Source organism: Fusarium flagelliforme, assembly GCF_020744385.1.
Source record: "Fusarium flagelliforme strain FIESC 12 MPI-CAGE-AA-0113 chromosome Unknown B0J16scaffold_1, whole genome shotgun sequence".
In the NCBI taxonomy this organism is placed as follows: domain Eukaryota; kingdom Fungi; phylum Ascomycota; class Sordariomycetes; order Hypocreales; family Nectriaceae; genus Fusarium; species Fusarium flagelliforme.
Genome location: NW_025763503.1, coordinates 2587402 through 2603201, shown reverse-complemented (window position 1 = coordinate 2603201; position 15800 = coordinate 2587402). Strand labels below are relative to the sequence as shown.

At 48.9% G+C, this 15800-nt stretch overlaps 6 protein-coding genes across 6 annotated transcripts; 3 read left to right on the top strand and 3 right to left on the bottom strand.

Moving 5' to 3' along the window:
- Window positions 1–467: 467 nt before the first annotated feature.
- Window positions 468–1356, top strand: B0J16DRAFT_377631 (ribosome recycling factor domain-containing protein; the record flags this gene model as incomplete). Its single annotated transcript, XM_046130855.1, has 2 exons — window positions 468–532; window positions 606–1356. The coding sequence occupies 2 exons, from the start codon at window positions 468–470 to the stop codon at window positions 1354–1356; spliced, it is 816 nt and encodes a 271-aa protein (XP_045988815.1).
- A 27-nt stretch (window positions 1357–1383) lies between these two features.
- B0J16DRAFT_327654 (uncharacterized protein) lies at window positions 1384–2579 on the bottom strand. Its single transcript, XM_046126122.1, has one exon. It carries the CDS (start codon window positions 2504–2506, stop codon window positions 1454–1456), a length of 1053 nt encoding a protein of 350 aa, XP_045988814.1. The 5' UTR covers window positions 2507–2579; the 3' UTR covers window positions 1384–1453.
- A 654-nt stretch (window positions 2580–3233) lies between these two features.
- B0J16DRAFT_313506 (Metallo-dependent phosphatase-like protein) lies at window positions 3234–4930 on the bottom strand (the record flags this gene model as incomplete). Its single annotated transcript, XM_046125132.1, has 3 exons — window positions 3234–3263; window positions 3313–3465; window positions 3515–4930. 3 exons carry the CDS (start codon window positions 4928–4930, stop codon window positions 3234–3236), a joined length of 1599 nt encoding a protein of 532 aa, XP_045988813.1.
- A 2923-nt stretch (window positions 4931–7853) lies between these two features.
- Window positions 7854–9307, bottom strand: B0J16DRAFT_366416 (uncharacterized protein; the record flags this gene model as incomplete). The annotated part of the gene is made up of 2 exons (XM_046130088.1): window positions 8386–9307; window positions 7854–8335 (listed from the first exon to the last, which is right to left on the bottom strand). Exons 1-2 carry the CDS (start codon window positions 9215–9217, stop codon window positions 7854–7856), a joined length of 1314 nt encoding a protein of 437 aa, XP_045988812.1. The 5' UTR covers window positions 9218–9307.
- Window positions 9308–9966: 659 nt separating this feature from the next.
- On the top strand, window positions 9967–12173 carry B0J16DRAFT_377627 (uncharacterized protein; the record flags this gene model as incomplete). Its single annotated transcript, XM_046130854.1, has 9 exons — window positions 9967–10025; window positions 10076–10652; window positions 10706–10750; window positions 10797–10863; window positions 10931–11177; window positions 11228–11330; window positions 11386–11486; window positions 11549–11771; window positions 11826–12173. 9 exons carry the CDS (start codon window positions 9967–9969, stop codon window positions 12171–12173), a joined length of 1770 nt encoding a protein of 589 aa, XP_045988811.1.
- A 2509-nt stretch (window positions 12174–14682) lies between these two features.
- B0J16DRAFT_313503 (SUR7/PalI family-domain-containing protein) lies at window positions 14683–15717 on the top strand (the record flags this gene model as incomplete). Its single annotated transcript, XM_046125131.1, has 1 exon — window positions 14683–15717. One exon carries the CDS (start codon window positions 14683–14685, stop codon window positions 15715–15717), a length of 1035 nt encoding a protein of 344 aa, XP_045988810.1.
- Window positions 15718–15800: the final 83 nt, after the last annotated feature.

The following is a 15800-nucleotide window of genomic DNA, read 5'->3' as shown; positions in this document are numbered from 1 at the left end:
TGTAGTAAGACTGAATGTGGGGGCCAGATGCATATGCATGTCGAATTCAGTTACCTAGAAAGCAGCTCAGGGTTCTGAAGAGAGCCAAAGTCTGAACTCGATTGGTTTTGAGTTGTGGGCTGTTGTTCAACAATGAGTTGTTGAAGTCAACTGGACAACTTGAGTGGATAGCCATGTAACAATAGACGAAATATCTTCCTCTTCGCCTCTTTTTTCAGAGAAGAATAGAAACGTTATTAATCTCATCATTTCCCGATTTGAATTTCAATGTCATTGTATTCTTCCATCTGTTTCTGTAGCTGATGATATGTTCGGAACACCTCCACTTACACTCTTGTCCTAGAATAGTATGTCTTATCTTATCACTAGCAGAACCCACCATCAAACTGACGTCGTGCAGGAATTTCGATCTTCACCAAGACCTACGAAATACCCGAAACTGCTTTATCTGTCACACATTCTTTACAATGTCACTCTCACGAGTCAATGCACCTCTAAGGACCTGTCTGCGCCAGCTGGTGCGCTCAGAGGGGTACGTCCCGCCATACATTGTTTCTCTACGACCTCACTTAAATCATGCAATTGATCGACTGACAGTCAACTAGACCAGCTCCTCTCCGCTCGATAGCCGCCAGCCCTCGCGCATTCGGCACATCTCCCTCATTTCTCAAGAAGCGCAAGATCACGGCACCTGCAAACAGCCCCAACACTGCCAATGCGAAGGCGGCTGCGGGGTCCATGAACAAGGCTGAATATGACACCGCAAAGGTGCCTATGCCCGACCCAGAGGATCCTCTCGACTTTACAGCTGTTATTGCTGCATACCAACCCATCGATGCACACTTCAAGACTCAGCTGGCGGGTATGATTCATGGTGGACGATTTAACCCTACAAACTTGGGTTCGCTACCTGTTGCTGTCAAAGATGAGGAGGGCGCCGATGCTACGTTCCCCCTCCGAGAGCTTGCTCAGGTTGTTCCCCGATCTGGTCGAGCTATTTCACTACTGGTCAACGATAAGGAATATATCAAGCCCATTATGTCAGCGGTTCAATCGAGCAAGGAATTCAACCAGCAGCCTCAGCGATCAGAGGACAATGAGCTTGAGCTTCTTCTCAAGGTGGAGCTAGAACGCAAGGACGATGTCGAGCGACGAATCAAGGAGGCTGTTCAGCAGTGGAAGGACCGCATCCGCAATGCTCGATCACGACACGAAAAGACCCTCAAGGACTGGAAGAAGTCAGGCACTGTTCTCCCTGACATCGTCAAGAAGGCTGAGAAGGAGCTGCAAAAGGTACAGGACAAGAAGATGAAGGAGATTGACCAGGAAGAGGCACAGACAATTCGTCAACTATAGATCCACAGACTGGGGTTGTAGGATAGATGCAGAATATTTGTAGTATTACATATCGTGACAAGTGTACACTGATCCTAAGATCTAATACAGATTTCTTTTAAGCGCGCGCCTTTCCACCTTTACCACCAGCTGCGCCCTTCTTTTCCAGAAGAGACGTCAACTTTGTCTGGAATGAGTTGACGTCGTTGGTAGAGTACGTCTCAGATCGGAGATGCCATGAGCGGGACACTCCAACGGGGTCTGATGCGAACTTGGGTGTCTCGTGCTGACCCTGGATAGCTCGCTGTGTGATGACCTGACGGATAGACTCCTCAGCGTCGGTGATGATGGGGCCGGTAGACTCCTTGCCTTCGGCCTTGAGTTTCTCTTGGAGGTGCTCCTCGGCGGCCTTCTTAGCCTCTGGGTCGGCGAAGAAGCGAATGCCACTGGACTCGATCTCGGAGGCGTAGTATTTAGCCTGGAAGGCATGTGGCGCACCGACGTGGTCCGCTGTACCGAGAACGCTTAGGTTCTGGAGAACGGTGGCTGACTTTCCGGAGATAGTGGTTGGTGCAACAGGGGCGAATTCGTTGATAGATTCAATTGTGAGGGATGGTCTGTACTCGGAGCGCATGCCGAATCGAATGCTGTCGTCGAATGACTGCTCATCGGGGTCCAGTTGGTTGAACTCGTTTCGGTCCCTGTTTCTATCCTTGTTTTCTTCATCGTCCCTTCGACCGCCGGTTCTTCCTCCTCGGCCACCACGTCCACCGCGTCCACCACGCCCACGGCCTCCACCACCACCGCGGCCTCTACCAACAAAGCCGCCTCGACCTCTTGTCATGGGTGACCCAGTGCGAACAGGCGAGGATGAGCGATCCCCAGCTGAAGACCCTCCCCTGCCAGCAAATCCACCTCGTCCACGAAGACCACCACGACCCCGAAGACCTCCCCGGCCTCGCATGGGCAGACTCTTTATATCAAGTACCTTGGGACCACCAGCCTGAGCTGGACGGGCGGGACGAGCGGCCGGCTTCGGGGCGCTGGGACCATCGGCGGCCTGGATCTGTGAAGTCGAGAATTGGCGGGCATAGTTTCGGAGAGCATCCGAGGCCTGCTCGAGCTCTGGCCTTGTCCGGCTGCACACCGAACGGAAGGCGTGGCGTTGCATTTTGGCGGTGGTTGTCTGATGTGGTGAAGCTGATTGTCGGTGGTTTAGACGATCAATTTTCGACACCAAGAAATCATGACTAAGCAGACACACCCCGCATTGGCCAATCACAACTCTTGGCAGCATCTACACATGAGTTCACCATTCAACATGAAAGAAACAAGTCATGAGGAGAGAGTATATAAACAAGAAACAAATTACTAGGAATTGCTTGTACTCAATTCCCGTTGCTATGCACAAAACCAAGATCCCAGATCTTGCTATAAACCCATGAATAACTCTATAGGATTGTACCCTTCCAATCCTCCCATCAATCAATCGACCGTTTACAAAGTGCGCCAAGTATAGGCCAATCGTTCCCAAACTCCAAAGCGTATTCATAGCGGCGCTGTTCTGGGCCTTGCGCGCCGTTCAGCCATTTCAGGCTGTATGTTCAGGACAGTTACGTCCGTCACTCGGAGCAGAGACCGTGACCTTTACGGCTGTCACACCGTGATACTTGGCCACCGCGTGTTGAATGTACTTGTTCTTAGTACGAGGCCACGTGTGTGGACCTTATTCATACTCTAATTAGAGTTGATCTGTTTGTTTTGCGCTGTTTGTTCTGCTCAAAGGTGGCAGCATTTTCCGGGTTGCCCTCGAATTGCCGTCATTGGTGTAAATGAATGTTTCGTAATGGAGAAAGCTGGCATAAAAAGTCGAATACGTATTTGCGATATGTACATCATTACATGCTCTGAGGCTGGATCATGGCGGGCTGGAAAAAGTTAGTGGAAGCTCAGACGCTGATTAACTTTGTGACATACCGGACTGTTGAGCATGTGCTGGCGCTTGTTTCGGCTCTTCTTGATATGGCTCTTGAGAGCGCTCGAGTCGAGAGGCTTAAGCAGCTCAAAGCTACAGAGCAACTCGGCGGATACCGACATAACGGCGCCCCAGTTATCAAACTCACCGCAGTACTAAGCGCGTTAGCCGTTGATCGGGGTAATCCGGGAGGGGATGACTTACATTGGGGGCACTGAAGACTGTCACCAAAACCCTATCGTTGAAGAATTCATAGCCATCCTCAACCACCATGTGTGCTCGACAGATAAGATCAAAATCGTGTACTGCCAAAAACTCCGTAATAACCCGTTTACCAAAACAATAACTAACGCCTCTTTCATTCGCTTCCCAATCTTGCTCCATGTCTGCGGGGTCTGACCAAAGAAGATCGTTGAGCAGTCCATAATCGGGGACATCAGTAGGTCGAGCAATGTTTCGGATGTCGTCCATGTGAACTAGCGCTGGTGACAATCCTCCGTGAACACAGAAGATCTTGCCGGCGACAATCGCGGCAATAGGAAGAGTGTTAAAGCAGTCAATAAACGTCTTCCAGATTTTGACATTGCACCTTCGCTTGCATTCATCGTAAAAGCCGTAAACTCGTGTGACATTGGCGCATTCGTGGTTTCCTCGGAGGAGAAAAAAGTTCTCGGGGAACTTGAGCTTGTAGCAGAGGAGCAGCAGGATAGTCTCGAGCGACTGCTTTCCTCGATCAACGTAGTCGCCAAGGAAAAGGTAGTTTGAGTTTGGAGGGAATCCACACATCTCGAACATTCGGATAACATCGGTGTACTGTCCGTGGACATCACCCACCACCTTGACAGGCGCATCCAACTCCAACAAAGCGGGCTGCGACAAGAAAACTTCTCGTGCTCTCTGGCAAATAGCAACAATCTCGGCGTTCTTGAGACAAACGCTCTTAGTAACCTTTCCAGCATAGCCCGCATCCAAGAGTCTCTTAATAAAGTCGTCGAGATCGATATCCTTAATTTCAGACATGGCGACGTTGGAGTTGCCCTCAACCTTGGACTCATCAGACGGACCAGTGTTAACTGGGTTGATGGTGTTCTCGCGCTTAACCAGAATCGACTGTCCTGGAGCTTGCATGTGCGCATTTGCTCCAGCATTGACAGAGGGAGGCTGATCCGAAACGTGATCGACCTCTCCCGATGCTTGCGCGGCACTAACATCGTGGTTGCCGCCTTTGGTGTTACCGTGGACGGGAGAAGGAGGAGGCTGGTCGTCCCCGACGGCGGAATCTGCAACGGCCGATTCGGATGCTGACATGTCGGTTCCGGCGGTATTGAGGGGAGGGAGCTCGCTGCGGCTCAATCGGGACGAGCTTGAGCGTCCATGCCTACTGGAACGTCTTTCTTCGACCTTAGATTCGGTCGGATTTTCGCCGTTGGACAAGACCTTTGAGTTCCTAGGGCTGTCCGACTTGCTGCTGCTGCGGATCTTGGATCCTAGGGAACGGAACGAACGAGAGGATTCCTTGGTGTCAGACCGACTAAAAGACGGGTAAGACTGAAGAGGTCCATCAGGCCCGGCAGAGCCCTTGGAGCCAGATCCACCTTGGCTGGAGTTGTTGTTTCCCATGGTATGTGTTGCCCTCGACTCTGACCAACGGATGACTCAAATTCAGGCTCGCTTGGTTGGTGCTTGATAAGAGGCGGGCGGGCGGGCGACGAGGTTCGGGAAGTCGTAACAATTCTTGGCGTCGACGCAGGTGAGATATTGCCGAGCGGTTAGGTCAAGGGAGGTGTTAGGGAGGGTGAAAAAAGCGATCGAAGGTTAGGAAGAAGGAGGAGCGGCGCTGACTCCTTGATGCGTCCGTTTTGGGCAGTTTGACAAGATGCTTCGAATAGAAGCACTACTGTAGATAGTTACTTTTTGTCGTAATCTTCAAGATGGTGTTGAAGTGAGTCGGCGGGTGGGTTTTGCGGCGGTGATGACGTCGTGGGGAGGTCCGTTAACGCCGGGATGAGGCCGGAGAGGATAGAAAGCGCGAACCGAAAGAAGATCGGAGATAGCGCTGAATGATCAAAGACCGAGTCGGAGAATCTAGAGATGGTCCACGTTAGGGTGACTCACTTTCTGAGAATGAGAGAGAAGGTGAGTGAAGAGAGTGAGAATGAGTGGGTGCAGAAGTTGCGGCGCATACAGCAGCAGATACCGTAAGTGGAAAAAAATAACCACAGTGTGGAGGAGGAGAGATAGAGAGTGAAGTAGGAGAAGAATTAGGTAGACATACAAACAAAACAAACAATAACGAATTGTCGGGTATAATCGAGGTAATTGAGTAGCTGTTGTTTAGGTCGAGACTAATAACAAGCAACTATGATAAGACTGAAAAGTCAGATTGCCAAGACGTTTTAAGGGCAAAACGTTGAGCGTCGGGCGTGGGTTGGCGCAAGATGGTTCGGTATCGGTATCGGTATAGGTATAGTATGGATAGTACGGCACGGGTAGAGAGGTAGAGTAGAAGTACAGGTGCAAGGGTCGTAATGATAAAGGCGATATGAGGTGAAGGAAGCAAAGATAGAGGATAGATACGACGGGCGTCTATTCAAGGCGGTTCTCGCATGCGAATGACGTCGATTGAATTGAGGGCAAAGCAGAGTAGAGTACAGATGGGAAGGTCGTTAATAACGTGAATGATCAAGTGTCTGTATAGACAATCAGACAGAGATACACAGTCAAACAGACGGTGATAAAGATAGAACCAATTGCGACGGATGAGGCTCTTGTCTGGTGGGAAGAGAGTTTGTTGTAAGAAGAAGAAACAACAGACGAGACAAGTGTGTTGCAAAGGTGAGATAGGTAAGGTAGGTTAATAGCTAAGGCAGGCAACTACTCTCTCCACCTTTTGGTCCCTACTATTACCCCAAGAAAAAGCCAAGACAAATCCAGAGCAAGGAAGAGTAGAGATAATGGAACTTGAGTTGAGGCCAGTCGAGAAGACAAGCTCACCTTACAGTGTCCACTCGCTACAGTAGAGTAGTAACGCCTAGAGAGACGAGGAGAGCGTATTATTAGCGGAACCGGAAAGGTCGAAGCGAAGCGAGTTAAAAAGTGGCGGCTCAGGTTCAGGCTATGACAATTAAGGTTCCACACCTTTTGTCAGTTTTCTTTTCTTTGTTGAAAATGAGTTGAGGTTCAAGATAGTAGGTAGTTTGGTTATTAACAAGGCCTGAGAGACTGTACTACCCGAGGTCAGAGAAGGTTTCCAACAACAAATACAACAGACCAAACCAAAACAACCTCCGATGAGAACCACAAAGCCAAGACTTTGTTCGTCCGGGGTGGTTTCTTTGATCGGCGCCCAATGGAGGGGAGAGCTTCAGTAGTGCGAGGTTGGGTTGGGTTGGTTGTAAATAGACCATACAGCAGGGGTATGAAGCAGTTAGTCGTCTTGGGTGATACGTGTGTCAAGGTTAAAAAAAGAGCCAAGACCCGATAAGAGTAACTAAATGTAAGGATTCTCAAGCAACACGCGTTAACAATTCTCGGTATTCCTCCTCCGCCAAGGTTATCATATGGCGACATTTACAGCACCTAAAATCGTCCCATCGTTTGGTCTCGGGACCTGAATCAGTGGCTCGACAGATCAGATCGAGACTAAAACAAAGACAGACAGATCAACAGGTCAAAGCATACACATACAGCAGAGAGCTTTGATATGTAACGTCAAAACTCAATCCCTGGACGTTTGAAGTCAACCGATTGGCACGTGCAAGAGCTTGATTTGTCTCGACCATTCACGATTCATTTCTCTGAGAAACAAGTCAAGGAACTCGGTCAAACGGTCGGACTCAATACAAATCAGTTCACATATCCATGTCACTTCCTAGGATACTATCCTAATAACTCGATATCAACCACCACAACACCACTAATGGCAAAAAAGCCAAGACTGAGACTACGAGGCACATGTTCAACCCCTCACTGTCAATCTCCTTCCTCCATGACCGCAGAAATCAACATAATGATGTATCAAATTATCACTCCTTCACCCATTTTGAGGCCGCCGTTCTCGCCTTCGTAGTGCGTCAGTAGCTCGCTCGCTTCCTGCTCAGTATCACCATAACACAGACTTTGTGCTGTGACAGCTGACCATCCCTCGTGCTCATCTCACCGAAACCCTCCCCGCGTGGTCTTGACAGCCGCAGCCGGTCTGGGACACACTATTCCTCTTCTGTGTAAAGGTGAATTGAGTTTGGGAGTACTGTACATTTCGCAACGGTGATACAATTTCATGTAAAGAAAGACGTTTTAATACCCAACAACTCTGACATTACTACCACAATTATCTCCTATATCGTGAAGTCTGCTAACTTAACTTCATGTAAGCCCAGTCGCGATCTAAAAGCCCTTCTGCTTTTTGCTATCCCTGAACGGCGAGATGCGGGCGTATGCCTGATGAGACATTCCTAAAGCCTGTACATTCTGCTGCTGAATATCACCAGAATCGCATTTCCATGCTTCTTGTCGTCCCGCAGCTTTCAAAGATGATACCAGCTCAATGGCAAACTACCGAGCCCTTGCAGAGGACCATTTTGTTGCGGTATTTGCAACCATCAGCGTTTCCCCTCTTGACAAGCACAGGCGACACATTGAAGTCAACGATGGTCTGAGAAGAGAGTGTCTCGCTATACGCAAGAGCCTCCATCATATTGGCATCGAATCGCGATTGTTCCTGCTTCGCTGGGGTGCACGTGCGGATCGCAAAGACCGCCTTAGACTTCATGAAAATTTCGTCGAGTTCCAGCGCGTTTTCGAAAATATCCAGCATCCCCTGAAGAAAATCAACATTCGACTTGCTCAAGACTATGTCGCAGAAGTCTTTTACTTGGTCCAGTTCTCTCCTCACTACTCTCTTCAGACGCTCCGGGTCACGTCTAGAGAGGTGTCCGAGGAGAGAAGCACCCTGAATAGACCACCTTGCAATGTGTCGGATGCTTGGTCCTGGCAGTCCAAAACGATGATTTTTGAAGGCATGTTCTGTGGCGTCATCGTCAGATTTCTCCTTGAGTATAAATGTTTTAACGTACCAAGAAGAACTTCTCGTAGTCTTTTGAAGCCCCAGACGTGATCACCACCCCAGATTTTGCCTGATCCTATGAAGACTACGTTTTGCACAACAACCCATAGATAAGCATGTATGGTCCATTCTCTGTAATCTTGATCGCCCAGGAGGTCCATCCAGTGCGAAGCTATGATGGAGAAACGTTCTTTGGCGAGGTCAGTAGTTGGTGGGGTGACGGGACATTTGGCCAACGCTTTCGCAAAGGAACGGATGTTGTAGTCGAGCTGCTTCCATTTGTCTTGAACATCGTCGTCTGATACCTTTACGGACCCTGTCCAGTCGTTACCGTCGCTGATGCGCTTGTATTCATCGCGCTCCTCGAGAGCTTTTGCGAGTCTGGAATCCGACTCTTTCAGCTGTTGCTTTAAAGTCAGGTTTTCTGATTCGAGTTCCTGGCGATGGTATGTAGCTTCCTCAAGCTGACTTTGGCAACGCTTGATTTGATCGACCAAATGTTCGTACTGTTGATTATCAGGTCGGTTACCGGTAGTGCTCGTGAATGGGTTGATCCTAGCCGAGAAACGCTCGAAAGCAGACATCTGTGCTTCAGCAGTTTGCTCAGAATGTTGCGAAAAGGAGTTCGTTCGTGCTTGCTGATGATTCCGAAATTCGTTCATAGGGGCATAGTCCGAGTAGGCCACATTGTATGGCATATAGTTACCCATGTGTGGTAGTGTAGGGTTTGCATGGCCGCTCAGGTCAACTAAGGGTTGAAATCCAGGACCATGACGAGCATTCGTAGGTACAGGAGTTCCAGGATGGAAACCTCCATCCGTTCGTCGTTGTCCGGACGCCATCTTTCCGATATTCTTGCTTGGTCTACTTAAGACAAATAACTGGCATTGTCGTCTGTTCAAAGTTCTCAGTTAGGGACGACTTCTAAATGCCGATGCTATAATCACGGAGCTTTGAGGCTCGCAAGACTTTTGCTGAGTAGAACTCTTACCTGTTATAGTCTACAATACGATCTCTGGGGCCGTCATAGGCTTCGCAATTCTCTCTGCTCAAGCTGAACTCTGGGCCAAGACGAGTGATGGGAAGATGTTGTGCATCACAAAGAAATCAAGCAAGTTGAAAGGGAGCCTGACGATGAGAATTTAATCGATAAAGACTCATAAGGTGAAAGAAAACGCTGGCGTTTACTATAAGAAGGTTGGATGCAGATAGGAAGAGGACAGCCACCCAGAAAATAAAGGCAATGCCAGTACTGCAGGCAAATATTTTAGCAGTAGGAAAACGTTGATGCTGCATTTGTTGATTCCATTAAGGGCTTCTGTGACTCTAAGTGAATCACTGTGCGGCAGGTTCATTAATATCGTTTATTTTTATGCAGCTGGCGAACACTGTCGAGAACTGCCAACACTGCAAATTAAAATCTTCCAGTAGGTACTTGACTTAACCATTCTCTGCCTAAATTTCCTTTAAATGTTCTTCTCTTCTCCTTCTCCCATCCTAGACCTCTTCTTTCTTCACCGTCGTCCCTCTTCGTGACAGCCATCTCCTCTTCATCTACCACTACTACGAAGACAGCAAGACCACCGGCAGCATGGCTGCCAACCAACCTCCTCGAGATGCCATCATCATTGGCATCGACTTTGGTACTACGTAAGTCAATCATGTATTCGAGAAACTCTAGTGCCTAACTGTATTTGGAGGTTCTCGGGTGTCGCCTGGTCGTACTCCAGAGAGTCCGACAATATTGAGATCGTGACCAGCTGGGATGCGGAGCTTCATTCTTGCTCCGATAAAGACAAGGCGCCCTCCCAACTGTACTTCGATGAGAAGAACATGGAAGTCAAATGGGGATACTCCGTTCCTCTCAATGCTGAACCTCTAAAGTGGTTCAAACTGTTCCTACTTGACGGCCAAGATCTTCCAGCTGAAGTGGCTTCATCAACTCACTTGCAGGAAGCTCGTCGGATTCAGAACGAAACCAAAAAGAGTTCTGGCAATATCATCTCGGCTTTCCTCCGTAAGCTCTGGAACCACTCGATGGAGTCCATCCAAGATGCTCTGGGTTCGGATGTGGTGGAGCAGTCCAGGCTGCACGTCATCATCACCATGCCAGCCATATGGCCCGCCTATGCGCAGAGCAGAATGAAAGTCACTGCCCAAAGTTCTGGTATCCTTGATTCGCGCCCAGCAGGCGCCACCACTCTTCGTTTTATCACCGAACCAGAGGCCGCTGCTCTCGCCACCCTCAAAGACGTTGCTAAACGATCGACGATCCAGGTACAGTACAATACTTGATGTTCCGGAGAGCAAGTACGCTAAGATACCCTCAGGCCGAGGACACTATCGTCGTTTGCGATGCGGGGGGTGGCACGGTTGTAAGTCTATCTTCTGGCCGAAATGTTCCCTGCTTACATGACAAAGGACATCATCAGCTATGTATTCGAATCTACAGACCCATGCAGCGTCAAAGAATGTGTGAAAGGCGATGGTGAGTCACCATAGCATGCATCTACGCACTCACCTTCATTGTTTCTAGGTGACTGACCTGCAACCAGGCGATCTTTGTAGAGCGCTCTTCCTGGATGAAGGATTCGTCGAACTCGTCAAGACCAAAATCCCCGACGGCACTTGGGACATGGTCAAAAAGTCTGATGAGAAGAAGTTTCTCAATGATCAATGGGAGCACGGCATCAAGCACCAGTTCACTAATCAACAGAAACTCTGGCTGGTCGACCTACCCGAAATCTGCAACAAAAGTTCATCCAAAGGCTTAAAAAGTCGTACAACTTTGGAGTTCACCTCGTAAGACTGGAACATATAGATGATTCTCGACTTACTGATTCTGTTTATAGTGGCGAGATCTTGTCTGTCTTCTCCCCAATCGTGAGCAAGATTGAGGCCCTGGTGAACCGGCAAGTCGATGTTATTCAACAGAAATATGGCAAGGCACCCAAGGTATTTAGTCCTTGGAGATTATCCTATGATCAGTCGTTTAACTTATATAATCCAGTACATCATTCTTGTCGGGGGGTTTGGTCGCAGCCGATATCTCCTCAACCGCCTTCGGGATCGATTCACGTCAACTGTGCTGCAGTCGCGCGGAACCAAGCCGTGAGTACTTATGCTTCGATAGACCAGCCATCCGTGTCTTTTCACAGCTAACGACAATCTAGATGGACTGCTATTTGCCGCGGTGCGGTCATCCAAGGTCTCATTCAACAGGGTCTCACTACCACTTTGGGGATGACTATCGCGTCACGCGTCGCTCGAATGAGTTACGGCGTCAAATACTGTACCCCATTCATCGAAGGTAGACGCGATGCTCGTGACAAGTTTTGGGATGAGAAAACGCTGGAATACAAGGCCGATAACCAAATGGAATGGTTTCTCGTAGAGGTGAGCAAACCAGGAAGGTATGGAATAGTTCAGAACTAATTTATCACAACTCAGGGTGACAACATTTCCTCCAAGCGGTCGGTTCACTACAACTTGCGCCGGCTATACCCAAAATCGAGCAAAGGATTTGAGCGAGTCCAGTCGACTATCTTCTGCGCGACAGGATTTCCTCCTCCTCGGGTGCACCGTGCTTCGGGAACTATCCAACAACTTTGCACGATCGTCTGGAACAGGCAGATCAATACTAACACCCTGCCCCGATTCACCAACCGCAACGGAGAAAGTTTCCCAAGACTTGAACAACGGATCCAGATGGAGTGCGAAGATGGGACTGTGAACTTCGCAGTCTACCACAAGAATGAGAGAGTGGGTGATCATGATGTTGAGGTTCAGTTCGATTAGACCAGTGAGGGCAAGTATTCGGGGGGTGATTGGATGATGATCGGATCATAAACCGCACTTGGCATCCTGCTCTGGAGAAAGCAGCTGAGAGGATATGTCGATCCATGGATAGTGGATGCACGACAGTAAACTGGATTGTGTAAAATAAGAGTTTTGTAAGAACTATGCACTTTAAAACGACTCCCGTGAACTTAATTTATGATCTCCATCCATTGATGATATTATACCAACAGTTCCTTGAACATCAGGCGCTTTTGCTCGACTGGGGCGAATTCTACAAAATTCATAGTCTCAAGCCCAAATGTGCAGGTATAACAGCAAAAGATGGAGAGTCAATATGGTCACTAAGGTTGTGATAACCAGCTAGCTGTATATGGAAGAAGGACTTTGGGTATTGAGATGATACTCCAAGTCAGCGGCGTCCAATACATTTGATGCGCTTGTATGGGTCAGCTTAAATTTCGCGAGGCCTGCCTGCAAGTGCGAGGCAGAAAAAGAATTCATAGAATTGCCATAGGATGATGCCGAGACAAAATGTCGGCAGGTACGCCTCTTTATGGCCATGTAAGCGAAGAATATTGGTAATTGAGTTTGACGTTGAAATACGACGCGACGCAGATAATTATCGGGAAATGTCAACAGGCCTGGAGGGCGGTGCACGAAAAGGATTGATTATCAAAGTGAAGATCTCATTATTAACATTGGGCTGAGCGAGGCAAAAAACGCGGCAGTTCTAAAATTAGATAGAGTATGTTCTGAAGCTACCCGGGACGAGACTAGCAATGGGCTGTGCTCTTGGGATGGAGTGAGGCTTTGCTTTGCTAGTCAGGCCAGGGGAATGTGTTTCGTGACAAGATGTCTCTCGTTTCGTCTTTCCGATAAATCATACCTAGACATAAGGCTGTGCGATTGCGGAAGAAATGGCGGACATCTGTCTCGCTTGTTTACGTTAGTAGAATGTCTGTGGGTGAGATGGATGCTGACAGTGGAGGAGGAAGGGCGGTTCAAGTATCCATCCTTGACCGTCTGTCTGTCAGCCGCAGCCCAAATCAGATCCAACGGGAGCTTCCATACCATCCCACATCCCACATGCAATTTGTCACATCCCAATTTGTCTATAGTAGCGGTAACTCAATCTCAGCTCAGCTCAACTCAACTCAACTCAGTACAACTACCGGTGAATATACTTTGGTGATGTATTGGATTGCGTTGTTCAACGTTACAGTACTACAGGCAGTCCCACTTGGTTTGTTTGTCTCTCACATGTTGATCAACTGGGGAAAAAATCCATCGTAAAAAAAAGTGGTGGTGGTGGAGGTGGATCGAAATCCTAGCAGGTGTCGTCAGCATCAAAACGTTGCTGTGCTTGTGCATTCAGGGTCCTTGCGTTCTTTTCCTTTGAGTCTGCAAGGATCATCAAGACCCATGCTAGGTACCTATTGGGCTGGGCTGAGTTGAGTTGAGAAATAATACGGAACAGTGAATTACCGTGGAGAATAGGATTGATCTGATGGAGCCATCAATGTCATCATGAGCATCTCAGCGAAAACGGAACTTTTACGGAGGCTCCCTGTCTATCAATCAAGGCTTGTTCCATTCAATGGGTTTCGGCTGCCGGGCCAATGACATGATCGTCATGCTGATCGTGAGATAGAGAGTTTGCATATGGATGTTTACCTATCCTCACTACAGCTGTCACTACCTGTATCCTATTGTCAGCCAACATACCATCTGATTGTCTTTTCTTCAGCCGTTCAACTAGTACAGCCTGATCAGAGTAAATGAGAAGCTGCGCCCTCAAGGTCGGACAAGTGAAAACAAAAACAAAAAGGCAGCGAAAGCTTCAGTGGCTGAGCGGCGTCCTAATGTCTCCACTGTGACCTTTTTAGTGGGAACCTGACCTCAAGCTGTAACGACCTGAACCCGGGCTTGGGTTGGGAGTCGTAAGCACGACGCCTCCAACACAAGGCTTTCTTTTTGCGCACTGTAAATCAGCCTCAATCTTCACACAAAAACAGTGTCAATATCACTTCATACTATAACCGATCTCAACTGTCCGGGGTATCTACGCTGCGCCACTCCACTCCTCCACGTCAAAGGCCAAGCCAACCCCCCCTCTTCTTACAGCTCATGGATCTGCTGGTCTTAGGCGTTGTAGGACGGGCTGTATCACTAAAAACTAAACGTACCTTAGTGCTCACGCCCAGCACCAGCCCTGGCTTCAGCTTTTTATAAAACCACCGCCTTCTTCCTCCCTCTTTCTTCTTGCTGTATCTCGTCTCATCTCATCTCACCTTTTCCCTTTTTACGTTCGCGTCATCTTACCTGTCGTGTTCTGTTCTACTCACTCGAATAGAGTCATTCGCTTATAATAGCACTCGTTCGCTGCTAACTCAACTTACGTCATACCGATTCGACCTCCGATATCGAAAGACGTTTTAAAAAACATCCACCGCATAATCAACAACCACACAAAAACTCAATCTTACACCGCAAACTATAATCGAAAATGGGCGTCGGTCGATTTTTCTGTGTGCTATTGCCGTTCGCACTTACTGTCGGCTCCATTATCTTCCTCCTCGTCGGTGCCCTCGCTGGTGTCGCCGACAAGTCTCTTTACATCTTCCGAGTCGATGTTGAGAACCTCAGCATCAACCCCGCCGATGTCGATAACATTGTTGACAACCTAAACCTCGACGAATTCAAGATCGATACCCGTGATGTGCCCCAGCTTCTGACTCGTGCCGAGGATGGTGCTCCCATCAAGGATAACATCACCGCCAAGATGCTCGGTCTCGACAAGTACTACGACATCAACCTTTGGGGTTTCTGCAAGATCGACAAGGATGGTAAGCGAAAGTGCGAGGACCCCGAGTTCGACTGGGCTAGCAAGTCTCTGAACACCTCCACTCTCGTCGGTACCAACAAGAACATCGCTATTGAGCTCCCCAAGGAGATCCAGAGTGCTCTCAAGGCCTTCCGAACTGCCACCAAGTGGACCCAGGTCGTCTACATTGCTGCCTTCATTGCTCTCGCCGCTGAGATCGTTCTCGGAATCTTCGCCAACTGCTCTCGTATCATGTCCTGCTTGACATGGGTTGTCGCCGGTCTTGCCAGCACCCTTGTTATCGCCGCCGTTGTTCTGTCTGGTGTCCTGGCTGGTACTGTCGTTGGTGCTGTGGAGGCCTCTGCTAGATTTTATGGTGTCCAGGGTCACATCAACGGCCGATTCTTCGCCTGTGTCGCTATTTCCGCCGCTTTCGCCCTCGGTGCTGGTCTCTTCTGGATGTTCACCATCTGCTGCTGCAAGCCTGAGAGCCGATCCGACAAGAAGAAGAACCGCCGATCTGACGGCGAGAAGCTCCTCGGTGGTGCTGGCAACAAGCACGGCTCTTACGCTCCTCTCAGTGACGACCACGAGATGCAGACCGGCTACTACAACCACAACCAGGGCCAGTCCCAGTCCCAGTACGGTGCTCCTCGCTACCCCGCCGGTACTGCGCGCTCCGATCTCGCCTACGAGCCCTACTCTCACCGTGCCTAAACAGGCGCGCGAGTAGTTCTCATGACATGATTCTTTAAGTTTTAACTTAACCTCCTGATGATTGCATTAATGGCGTTCTGGTT

Excerpts from the sequence above, each read along its gene's own strand:
- B0J16DRAFT_327654 (XM_046126122.1), bottom strand. The coding sequence starts at position 2,506 with ATGCAACGCCACGCCTTCCGTTCGGTGTGCAGCCGGACAAGGCCAGAG.